At 42.1% G+C, this 12,602-nt stretch overlaps 1 protein-coding gene and 1 non-coding gene across 7 annotated transcripts in view; both read left to right on the forward strand.

Annotated features, from left to right (window-relative positions):
• HIPK3 (homeodomain interacting protein kinase 3) overlaps positions 1–5,744 on the forward strand; it is a 132,896-nt gene extending 127,152 nt beyond the window's left edge. For all 6 annotated transcript variants that reach the window (XM_038764875.1, XM_038764879.1, XM_038764878.1 and 3 more), the window contains one exon: positions 1,755–5,744. In XM_038764875.1, coding sequence (XP_038620803.1) covers positions 1,755–2,234 — 480 coding nt within the window. In that variant the 3' untranslated portion in view covers positions 2,235–5,744. The remainder of the gene's footprint in view (positions 1–1,754) is intronic.
• A 5,544-nt stretch (positions 5,745–11,288) lies between these two features.
• LOC119944381 lies at positions 11,289–11,426 on the forward strand. The gene has a single exon (XR_005455865.1). It is a non-coding gene; the product is annotated as a small nucleolar RNA SNORA7 (small nucleolar RNA).
• Positions 11,427–12,602: the final 1,176 nt, after the last annotated feature.

Below are 12,602 nucleotides of genomic sequence, written 5' to 3' on the forward strand. Positions count from 1 at the left end.
ATCTCCCTAATAAAGCTGCACCTAATTCTCTCACAACACGGAGGATGTGTTGTTACATACTCACCAGGTGGTACTCACCGTAGCTGGCACATGGACTAATTTTATGTCTCTTCCTACTCTGCGCGTACTGACCAATGAAGGCAGTTAAGGGTAGACAACCTTAAGACCAAATCTCCCTGATAAAGCTGCACCTAATTCTCTAACAACACGGAGGATGTGTTGTTACATACCACGTGGTACTCACCTTAGCTGGCACCATATACGCTAGCCAATTCTTCTCCCCGTACTGTGCCCAAACAGGCTGGCATCATTGGACTGGTGTTCCGTAACCCCCTAACTCTTCTAGCTGAAATAGATGGGGAAAGCATGTGCTTTGAAAGGACGGAGTGTATGAACTATCTAGACGAGGAGTGGGCGGTGATACGGGGCAGAAACCACTGACTAAATTCTGAGACACACGTGTAAAATTCTCCCGGCCGGGAGGGAGGTGGGACTGGATATCTATGACATGGTCGCGCAGCTTCAGACACAGTTACTGACCCCTCCACATTCGGCAGCCCTCACAGTAGTGACGGGGACAACTGTGGCCTGTGGTATTGCTGGTGGCCTCCAGGCTATCTCAGGAAGGTAGGAGGAGCTGCAGGAGGGGGCCGACTGCCAGATCCAGCCCTGGACCCCATTCTGCCTGGCACTGGCCTGCACCCTCTCAGATGTGATTTTTTTGGGGTGTGATTTTTGATTTTGCCAGTAGAGCCCGGGAGTCAGAAGGACCTGGGTCCTAATCCTGGCTCCACCACTTGTTGGCTGTGTGACCTTGGGCAAGTTCCTTCACTTCTCTGGGCCTCAGTTCCCACATATGTAAAATGGGAATTAAGACGGTGAGCCCTAGGCCTGTTTCCCTTCTCCTCCCTTCCAGACTGTGAGCCCGTTGTGGGCAGGGATTGTCTCTGTTGGTTGCTGAATTGTATTTTCCAAGCATTTAGTACAGTGCTCTGCTCACAGTAAGCACTCAGTAAATATGATTGAATGAATGAATGAACGACAGGGACTGTGTCCAACCTGATTAGCTTGCATCTACCCCAGTTTAGAATAATGCTTGACACATAGTTAAGCACTTAACAGATATACCATCATTATTATTGTTCAGTTGAATCAATAGCTTTGTTCATGTAGTCAGTAGTATTTATTTAGTGTTTACTGTGTACAGAGCACTGTAGTAAGCGCTTGGGAGAGTGCAATATAACAATAAACGGTCACATTCCCTGCCCAGAGCAAGCTTACGGCCTAGTGCTGTATGTTCTTTGTTGATCCTGGGTCGCTAATAGTGGTAAACTGGTGGGTTTCGGTCTTGCCTTTCATCTTCAAATGATGCAACTTCCTTTACATCTACACCCAGTGCTCCTGTAACCCATGGATCGCACTCTGGCTGCACCCCACGTTGGGAAAAAGCCTCATCATTATGTTCACCGCATCTGACGCCTCGGGCACGGGCCCAGCCATTTCTTCCAACTCTGCGTCACGCTGGTTCCTGAACATTCCTTAACTCCGCCGGGGCATTGTAGCCAAAGTGCATAATGGAACACACGCTTACTGGCAGAACCGAGAGTAGTTGTTAACATCGTAGGGAATATCAGGTTACCCAGTTTAAAGTCGGGAGCGAGTGGGGAGGGGCCATCCACCACAAAAAGACATTTGGTGGATCCTAGGACGAGTCACTTTGTTTTATTTCTTGTCTGGTTTTTCCGCCCGACCAGGTCCAGCACTTTGGATCCGGACCTCAGGAGTGGAATGGAAACTACGGCCATCGAAGACAGCAAGCGTACATCGCGGCTAGTGTTGCTGCCAACCACCCCTTCCCCCTCTCCCATGGAAGCCCGAATCACCCCACGGTGCACGCCCACTTGGCTGGAAGCGCACCCCTTGGAGGACAACCTGCTCTCCTTCCCTACCCGCCATCTGCCCCCCTCAGCACGACCGCCCCCGTGGCCCACCTCCTGGCCTCCCCATGTACCTCGAGACCTCTATTACAGCATCCGGCTTACAGCATCTCTCATCCCGGTGGCTTAGTTCACCAAGTCCCAGTGGGCATCAATCCCCGCCTGTTAGCTTCCCCCACCATTCACCGGACTCCGTACAAACCCATCTTCCCGCCCCATCCCTACATCACCGCATCCCCCGCTTACACGGGATTCCCATTGAGCCCAACCAAACTCAGCCAGTATCCATATATGTGAGAACTCAAATACGGTCTGTTGAGGAAGCTCAATGATACAAACCTTTGGTTTAAAATACAAAAAAAAACAGACAAAACAAACATGGTATTTAATAAATATTAGCCATGGCACAACAAGAAGAATATTTTTTGAATCATGTAGACTTGGGTGCAATTTAAACAACTTTGAGCTTTAAAAAAAACCAACTCACTTTTAATGTGTTTTGCACATTTGGTATAACTTGTCTTTGGTCATGTTATCTTCTTATATAGTAACTCTAGACAGGTGACTTATGGGAGCAGAAGTCCAATTTTGCTCCATCTATTTTTTATAAAATTGCCTTCTAACTAGTGCAAGACACGTCTACATTTGGGAAGCCATTCAGTGTACAGATCTAGAGCAACTGATGCACATATGTCAGAAGTACGGTATACAAGTAAATGTTTGTATTATCTGTGTCTTGGTGTTTCAATGTTGAGTCACTTATCTACAGAAGTTGAGCTATCGTTCTTTACATTTGCATGTGTCTTTTGCATGGGCAAGACGTTGCCTAGACATTGCTCTTTAATGTCATCGTCCTAATAATCTCAGCTGCATTGTAAACCGTCCCCACACATAGTGCCTTAAATATTTGAGGTTGTTAATGTTATTCCTTATATTATAAATGTTGAGGACTGCAGCACTTACGATTCAGATCTGCTGATTTTTTCTTTTCTTTTTTGATAGCGTAACGTTCACCTTGGGTTTTGTGTGGTCTGATTTTTGGTATGGGGTGGTTTTCCTTAGGAGGAGAGGGCAGCGCCTGGGCTACGGCTGAATTCTGCTGTCTGAATTTTCAGAATGACCTAGCTTCAAAAAAGCAAGCAGTTAGTAGTACTTAAGGAAAGGTGATTCCACACTGAGTAGCGGAAGACTAAATCCTCACCACACAGCATTTTATCCTGTTAAATGGAACTGCAATCCTGCCTAAGTAGTTTATTCCGAAAGTGCTTGCTGTCTAATTGGATTTAATAAAACGTATAGAGGGCGGTAGGCATGACTCTGACTAGGTAATGAGAGAAAATGCAAAATGCTCATTGATTCGTGACGTGGTTTCATCTTCGCTTGGGCAAACCCATGCAGTATTTAATAAATAGTAGCAGAATATTTACTATTGAAGCTTGAAAAGATGTGAGTTCTTTGTGTGCAATTTTTCATTTATGCATGTGTTAATGTTAAATTTTAGCCTTTTTACATTACGGTATTTGTTTTTAGCCTATTGGTGGTGTTTGCTTATTTAATACATTCCGTCAGGGACATAAATGACATGCTTTTTGCCTTTTTTTTTTTCTTCCCTAGGAAGTGCGTCTTGGTTTTTTGTTTTGTTTCGTTTTGTTTTGATTTGTTCTGTTTAAATGAAGTTGCTTTTGCAGCACCAAAGACTTAATCATCCATTTCCTATAAAAGGTAGCTACTTTTTGCATAGACCTCAAGTATATTGTAGACTAGAGATGGGATTTAAGGAAAGGTATTAAACTGAGGCTGTGTTTTAGCTTATGGGCAAGTAATAAATTGTATCATTTATCTTGAATGTATCATAGATAAGCTGCTATATAATGATTGCCACTTCAGATAGCTGTGAACTTAGGTGATTAACTAGTTTTCCTTAGCCTTCTAATTTCTGTATAAGTCTAATTACATGAAATAGAAGTGAGGGGTTTTGATTTTTACTTTGCTTTCATGTTTGGAGTGTCATTGTAACTACTGTATTGTAAATGATGGAAGATAATTGCATATGTTATTTTGGGGGTGTGTTATTTGCATCAGTATTTTATCTCCATTAACTTTTGAGCTCATCACTGCATAAGTGGATGTATCAATGTAACTTAATTTTTTATGTTTTCATATTGACATTGTATAGACACTTGAGAAGCTGTATCTTGCAGGCTTGACTTAACTTTCTATTTTAAAAAGCAAAATCTGGAATATATAGCATTTACTGGAAAAACAGTGCAAAACATTTGAGTTTCAACTTCCCAAATGTTTTGAGTTACAGGATTTCTTTTTCTAATGAATGGATTTCATACCACTAGTTCAGCTCTACCAGGATTGTCAATAAGCTAGTAACAAATACATTTTCTTTGCTCCATTAACAGAAGCAGTGTTTTATTTAATGACCAAATGGAATAAATGTGCCTGAATTTGATTGTTTAAAAGACAAACCCAAAAGAGCAGTATTAGGTCAAAAAGCCAATACCAGCAGTACATTTTTTTTTAGTCACACTGAAAATGAAGGAATCCATTTTTCCCCCCAAAGTTCCAAGGTTTTTGGTAAACAGCTCTATGCATTTTGTACAATTATTACTACATCAGAAAAGGAAGAATAGCCTGAGGTGAATTTGAAATCTATTTACCAATTTGTAGAATCATCCGTTTATGGGAGTCAAGAAAACACTTAAGTAAAATGATTTTGCCTCATCACAGTCTTCATAGTTGTTTATTTATGTCATCCAGTGGAATCCTGGTTTCTGCCAGTTCCTTGGTCCTGGGAATCAGATTTGTTTTTTCCACTCAAAATCCATTGCCAGCAGTGGATATGCTGGGGATACCAAGAGTAAAGGATTGATTGATGTCATAGTTTTCACTTTGCTTGGGGCCATGTGACTTTCATTGCCCTGATGTGTTTTCTTCGATTTGATCTTAAGTTACATGGCTGTGATAGCTGTGATAGTCTTTTTAAGTGGACAAGAGCCCCGACATTTGATTCCTAAGAAAATCGGCTGCTCTTTATAGGTTGTGATCTTGGATTTTGTTTTTGCATTTTGAGGAAGCGTATATTGAAATCCTATCATCAGTCAAATTCACCAAATGAATGAAAAATCTCTGGAATGAAAAATGACCCTTTTTCGAACAATTTATGAATTTCCTGTTGGTTCTAATGATTTTTTTAAATAAAACACTGCATGACTACAGATTTGCATACCTATTTTTAATTTGCAAATTATTTTTTATAAAAATTATTAATATTCAGTTTTTAATCTTTCATTCAGGGTGTTTTATTAATCAATTATGCTACTGTATTAACAAAACCTTTTATTTTAATGTTTAAACCTCTGTATTTACCGCTAATTTTAACTTGATTGGTTTTAAAGTAAAAGTTAAATCACACTGCAAGGTGTAGGAAGATTTGTTTTAGATCCCAATGATATAAACTTGATTACTAAGTTTGAACTGTTACTGTTTAACAATTTGTAGACTTGTGGCTTTTTATTTTTGCTTTTGTTTCTATGCTACACTAGTTTGCCATGTAGCAATTGCACTGTGCAATATTACAATAAGGACTGGGAAAAATTTTATGGATGTAATGTCTCTTAAAGTTTGCTATAGTATTTCTCTCTAGTTCTCAGTGATTTAAATGTGACCAAGCCTTCTGTACTTTGTCACAAAAAGCGGGTTTTCCAGGTGACTATTTTGGTGAGTGTCAAAATAAGAATTTATGGTGTATTACTGTCGAGATTCACTTTGAATTAAAATATATATTGCAGCAAACAAGTTGTTGGTGACCGTTTCCGTTACTCTTGATCTTGTGTCCTTAAATCTTTGGAGTGAATACCCATTTTTTGTTAGCAGTAGCATCGGGCCATTTGTAATTTGATATTAGTTGGATAACAGATGTGGTCAAGTTTTGTTTTGTCAATGAAAGTTATTGGGTCAAGGCTGTAGTCCAAGCAGGTGCTTTAATGTCTCTGGGCATGGGCAGAATGTTTCAGGGATGTACTTAAAAAAAATCCTTGTGAGCCCATGGATTATGTGTCCTAAAGATGGTGGTACTCAAACAGTAATGCTCTCCCCCCTTTTAGACTGTGAGCCCATTGTTGGGTAGGGATTATCTCTTATTTGTTGCTGAATTGTACTTTCGAAGCACCTGGTACAGTGCTCTGCACACAGTAAGCACTCAGTAAATACGACTGAATGAATGAATAAATGATAATGGACAACTGCCACCCCCTGGAAGATTTAAAAAAATTCTCAGGTATTGATGCCTGTTTTAATTGGGAGAAATTTGATTTTACGATGAAATGAAATCCTGAGTCAATTGTATTGAGCGCTTACCGTGTGAAGAGCTCTGTAGTTAACGCTTGGGAGAGTACAGTGTAACAGACTTAGTAGACACATTCTCTTCCACGAGTTTACAGGCTAGAAGGGAGTTTGAACCTATATAACAGAGTTGTAGAAAACACAGTTCCTTCTGTCCAGTTTCTCTTGACCTAGAAGGGTTTGAAAGGCAAATTTTGCTTTTCTGTTTTTATTTTTTATTTTTAATGATACTATTTGGTCTACTCGTGTGGTTGACCAAAAGGATTGTACAAGCCACTTACTGGAAGGCTCGAAGATGAATGTCAGTTCATCCCTTCTAGACTTTAAGTTCCCTGTGGACAGGGAACGTGACTACCAACTTTATTATATTTTACGTTCTCCCAAGCACTTAGTACAGTGCTCTGCAAGCAGTATGCACTCAATAGATATGATCGATTGATGTGGATCTGTGGCCTCATTTTAAGCATGGCAAGTAGATTCTTTGCCATGGGAATCAAAGTATTTAGTGTTCATCAAAAGAACCAAAAAAAATAGCTACATCAGTCAATGAATAAATTGTATCCTCATATCCTCTGCCAAAGTCAACGAGGGCTTGGCCACTTGAACCCAAGGACTTTGTGGTTTCCCCTGATCCAGCCTGATGCAGTTCATCCTTTTTTTTTAACAGTATTTGTAAGTGCTTACTATGTACCAGACACTGTACTAAGCACTAGGGTAGATAAAAGCTTATCAGATTGGGCACAGTCCCTCATGGGGCTCACAGTCTTAATCCCCATTTTAAAGATAACTGAGGCACAAAGAAGCAAAGTGACTTGCTGTCACCTGTCGCGCAGCGATGAATTTGAGACTTGGCATGGAAAGAGGGAGAGAATGCGGTCAGAAAGGCTGATCCATATTAGATTTATTCCACATAGTGAATTGAACTTCCCCTTTGGGAGGAATACACTTATTTTTAGTTATTCACATGTGGCACATTGAACTTCCCTCTTGGGAAGAATGCACGTATAAGTTCCTCAAGTGGTGAGACACCTAGCTCTTGACCATGAAGGCATCCCACAAGGGAGGAATTCACTTATGTATTACTTGCATTACTTGCTAGGTGGTGGCACACCTAGCTCTCTCCCATGATGCTCAAGAGGAATACATTTATGCGTTACATGCCTGTGGTGAAGCCCCCGCAAGCTTCCGGCCCCACGAACGTTCAGCGGGACACCTGTCCCATGGCTCCTCACTTGGTGCAGACAGAGCAGGTATCCCATGCTCTGGGCAGAGGTGACACACAGCCGGCTGCTGCGATTTTTGATCCACTGTCCAGAACTTCGGAGGTGACGGGTATTTGTCCTCTGTCCTTACAGGCTTCTGGTTTCTGCTTGTCCAACTTCTGTCCCCCTCCCACCTCCCCTTCCATACCTTATTTGGTCAGCACGGGGGCAAAGGATACCTTCTGTATTCTCGGCCTGGGATGTCTATCAAGCGGTTTCAGTGGCGAGGACTGAGTCCCACTCTCACCTTTGAGTTCTGCTTTGCTAACCTGGGCCGTCACGAGATAGCATTTAACCTTGAGATGGTGGGTGCCCCGGTTCACCTTGAAACACCTGTCCAAGGTCACACAGTGGACACTTGGTGGAGCTGGGATTAGAACCCAGGTCCTTCTGTCTCCCAGCCTGTGCTCTTATCCAGTAGGCCATGCTGCTTTTTGAATGAGTGGAAACACCGAATCAGCATAGCCATCGTGTCATCCTCTGTTCAATCCAGAGGGGAAGGAATTGCAAACTGAATCATGGTCGCATGTGGAGATAAAGAGGAAAGACCCTTGGAATTAACTGATCCTAAGAGGGCCAATTAGAATAAACCTGTGGAACAGAGATGGGTGGGTTAGTGGTGAAGTTATGGAGATAAAGAAGGAAATAGCATCTGTTCTTTGGTTAAGATGTCACCAAGCCGCTAACAGAACCAAATGAAGAATTATCTTGATTCCTTGATATACCTTCTGGAGAATTTAGTATGTGGTTTTCCTAGCTATTCCCTTCTCGTGACCAAACATGATCCATCTGTAGAATGGGATAATTCATCCCACTTCCCATGGGACGGTTGTTGTTAAGTGGGGTTTAGTTGGAGAGGATTTTACAAGGGTGTAATAATAATAATTATAATGATGGATTTGTGCCAGGCACTGTACTAGTGCTGGGGTAGATACAAGCAAATCGAGTTGGACACAGTCCCTGTCCCATGTGGGGCTCACAGTCTCAATCCCCATTTTACGGTTGAGGTAACTGAGGCGCAGAGAAGTAAAGCGATTTGCCCTCAGTCACAAATCAGATAAGTGGTGGAGCCAGGATTAGAACCCATGACCTTCTGACTCCCAGGCTCATGCTCTAATTGCTATGCAAACTCAGGTACCTTCACTTGAATCTTTCACTTTTCTTGTGGGTGCATTATTTTTACTTGATATGTCTTTTTTTTCCTTCCTAACTTGAAAGATGTAAGTGCAGGTTTTATTCATTTGCATTTCATTCAGTCATATTTATTGAGTGCTTATTGTGTGTAAAGCACTGTAGTAAGCACTGGGGAGAGTACCATATAACAATAAGCAGTCATATTCCCTGCCCAAAATGATCTTGCAGTCTAAAGGTGAGAGATTATATACTCATCATCACTAACATCTTCTAAGTCCTCCCTGGGGGCATACTTTTTTTATTTCATAAAGGAAGCAGTTCCACTAAGGAGAGCTGTAGGCTGGAGACTGTAAACTCTTTGTGGGCAAGGATCACATCTGCCAATTTTGTCATATTGTACTGTCCCAAGTTCTTAGTCCAGTGCTGTTCACACAGTAAGAGCTAAATAAATATTGATTGCATGATTGATAACTGAGAGCAGGGCTGGAACTAGGGCAGTCTGGTCATAGGTGCTGCCCAAAGCAAGAAGTCAAGGAGTTGCAAAAATGGGAAGGCCCAGACTGGGGGGCTTCTTCCACACCAGTGGGTCTTTTCCTTAAATTAGTCCCTCTCTGGGTGGAATCCAAAATAGTGTGAAACCCTGAGGCCAGTATCTCCTAGGCTCAGATGAGGAGTTGTTTAAGGAGCAGAATTTCTAGAGCAACAAGAAGACGTACCCTTGAGTTAAATTCCTTTCTTTCCTTCGTCATGAAATGCTGGCTTGCTCAGGTTTCCAAACTCCTTGGGCCAGCTCCTAAAGCCGGCTCTTTGATGGAGAACTAAACTGGCTTTCTTGCCTAAAATGCCTCGTTTATCCAGAGTCTGAAAGAGAAATTTGTAGGAGAGGGGGCTTTGCTGATTGGGCCGTGATTAGATACCAATCCATGTCTCTTTAACTGGGAGAAGCTGAAGGGGACACAATCTGGAATATAACAATGGGGCATATTAGGGTGGGTGGCTAGAAGATTGTTCTGACCCCCCAACCTCCACCCCAGGATAACTGTATGCAACAAAACCTTATTAATCCAGACTTTATTAATCTGGAAATCAGCGATAATTTGAACTGGTTATTGACTTTATCTTCTCTACTGCTGCCAGAGCAAGGCAAATTTGAGTTCAAATAAAAAGCTTTTCTCCTTCACTGTGTGGTTCACACAGTTTCACTTAACCAGTGGGAAGAGACTTCAGAGTCAGTGTTGGAGAGGCAGAGAAGATTATTCTCTCTAGTTCCTTTATGAGTAAATTTAAAGTGACATTAAAAGGGACACACAGATATGCAGACACATACTCAAAGGGCAACCCCATGGTTCTAAAATAATACAAATCCCCCCCCCCCCACCCAAAACCAAAACCCAACACCACATTTATGCAGTTCCAGTCTTTCAGTAATATGGACTTCCATTTGGTCCAAATTAGTGGTGTTGGATTGGGTTTGGTAAATGTTAAGAACTAAAGTGTGTGCTACTATATCAGTCCTACAGGCAGATTCTGGAACCCTGTTAAAGGTCATTTTTGCTATATCACTGATTATGTTCTTGTTAGGGAAAATCATGCTATAACAACTATTGACTTTGGAAATGAATGGGTTAAGGTGAAGGTTTCAAAGACAACACTGTAACTGACTATTTCTGGAGAAAATCCTATGTTATGTCCATTCCTAGCAGAAGGCTCTGCTCACTTATTTTACAGAATTAAATTCTGTTCAGTTGCAAAACCTCAAAAGAAACACAAACTATCCTACAGTCAAGTACAAGAGCGAAAGCTGGGAACTGGAGCAGTATCACACCTTGAGTGGAACCACTTAAGCATGCACAAACACAACTACCTCTTCCTGAATCGAATATACTTGTGCCAACTTGTGGATCGTGTTTATACCGGGACCAACCCACATTGTGGGAAGCATATTCCCTAGTACTTCCTCTGTTTTAATCTTGTAATAAAAACACATCAGAGCTGAATTCACTATTTTTTCCCAGGCAGAGTGAGGTGGTGGGTTGCCCTGCAGGCCATCCAGAGAGGGGAGCAAGCAAAGGAAAAGACAGATCATGGAACAGTTGCTACGCAAGCCTGGCAGATGGCATGGCTGCTTCTATCTACAATACCTTAAAGCTTTTCCTAGAAAAGCCATTTTATAAATTCAATGTGATACTACAGGCAGCTCTAGACAATTCCAGATAGGAAAGATGGCTCTTTTGTTTCTAAATGGGAAACAAATACTTTTAAAGGCCTTGGAAGAAGAATTAAAAATGGGGGAGAGTTTTAAGAGGGCAGGGAGGGTGGAGTGGGGGAGCCTGGGGAGTGGAGCAGAGAAGGGGGATTGCCTGATAAGCAGGGAGGGCTAAGGCATCTGTCACACTTCCGAAGAAGTATGATGGAATCTCTTTGACTCAAAATAAATGAAGCTATGTTACTCCTTACACAATTATAGTCATTTTGGTAAACGGCACTATTTCCAATCTCGGGTGAGGAACACATCCCATGTTCCCCCGAGAGAATGGGACTTCATTTGGCAGGGAAACATGTCTACCAACTCTGTTGTATTGAACTCACCCATGGGCTTGATCCCCTCACAGGATGACACCTGGAGGGTTTCCAGTATTCTACCAGCCTCAGCTATGGGAGGGAGAGTCAAGCAGAGGCCTACCCATTTCATTCCTAGCTTGGGCACTGGCTAGCGCATGGAAGGCAATCTGCTAGAAGTCAAAACTCACCTGTGCTGGGCAGCAGTGGCATGGGAGAGAGTCAGTGGCAGAGACTCAAGTTTACTGCTCGGAAGTAGGCAATGATAAACCACTTCCGTATTTTTACCGACAGCTTTATGGATACACTTCCAGAAGGGTGTCAGATGGAGGTGGGGGGTTCTGGGAGAGGTGTATCCATGGAGTTGCTATGGGTCGGAAATGACTCGACAGCATAAGACAAGTGTTTATTACAGTGCTCTGCTCATAAGGGTTTGGTAAATACCATTGATTGAGTGATCGATATACGTTTCAAAATGCTACTGTTCTACTCTCCCAAGTGCCTGGCATGGTACCTAGTGCTTGGTGGATGCAAGATAAATGCCATAAATTGAATGTGAACTCTGAAAATTACAGCCCAATTTTGTTTTGAGAGAGACAGGCTTGGACTATCCATTCCCTCAGCTGTGCTATAACCTCTACCAGGACAGTGGGTGTTTAGGAACTCCATGACACTACTCTCTTTTAGACTAGAGGCAGTTGAGGATTTTTTCACCTGCTGATCAGGTAACCCTCCCTCATTCATTTATTCAATCATATTTATTGAGAGCTGACTTTGTGCAGGGCACTGTACTAAGCACTTGGGAGAGTATGATATAACAGTAAACAGACATGTTCCCCGTTCACAACGTTCTTCTCCACTCTCCAGTCTCCCCCACTCCACCCACCCTGACCTCTTTAAACTCTCTCCTCTTTTTTATTCATCCTTTGAGGTCCTTTAAAATTATTTGTATCCCTATTATTTGTATCCTTATTCAAGAGAAACAGCGTGGCTCAGTGGAAAGAGCATGGGCTTTGGAGTCAGAGGTCATGGGTTCAAATTGTGACTCTGCCAATTGTCAGCTGTGTGACTTTGGGCAAGTCACTTCACTTCTCTGTGCCTGTTACCTCTTCTGTAAAATGGGGATGAAGACTGTGAGCCCCCTGTGGGACAACCTGATCACCTTGTATCCCCCCAGTGCTTAGAACAGTGCTTTGCACATAGTAAGTGCTTAATAAATGCCATTATTATTATTATTATTATTTAGAAACAAAAGAGTCATCTTTTCTAACTGGATTCAGGATTTCTCAGTGGATTCTTACTGGGGATGGGGCTGTCCTGAAGTCAAGTAGTATGGCTTTGTATTCACTTCATTCAT

This window comes from Tachyglossus aculeatus, chromosome 22 (genome assembly GCF_015852505.1).
Source record: "Tachyglossus aculeatus isolate mTacAcu1 chromosome 22, mTacAcu1.pri, whole genome shotgun sequence".
Taxonomy (NCBI): domain Eukaryota; kingdom Metazoa; phylum Chordata; class Mammalia; order Monotremata; family Tachyglossidae; genus Tachyglossus; species Tachyglossus aculeatus.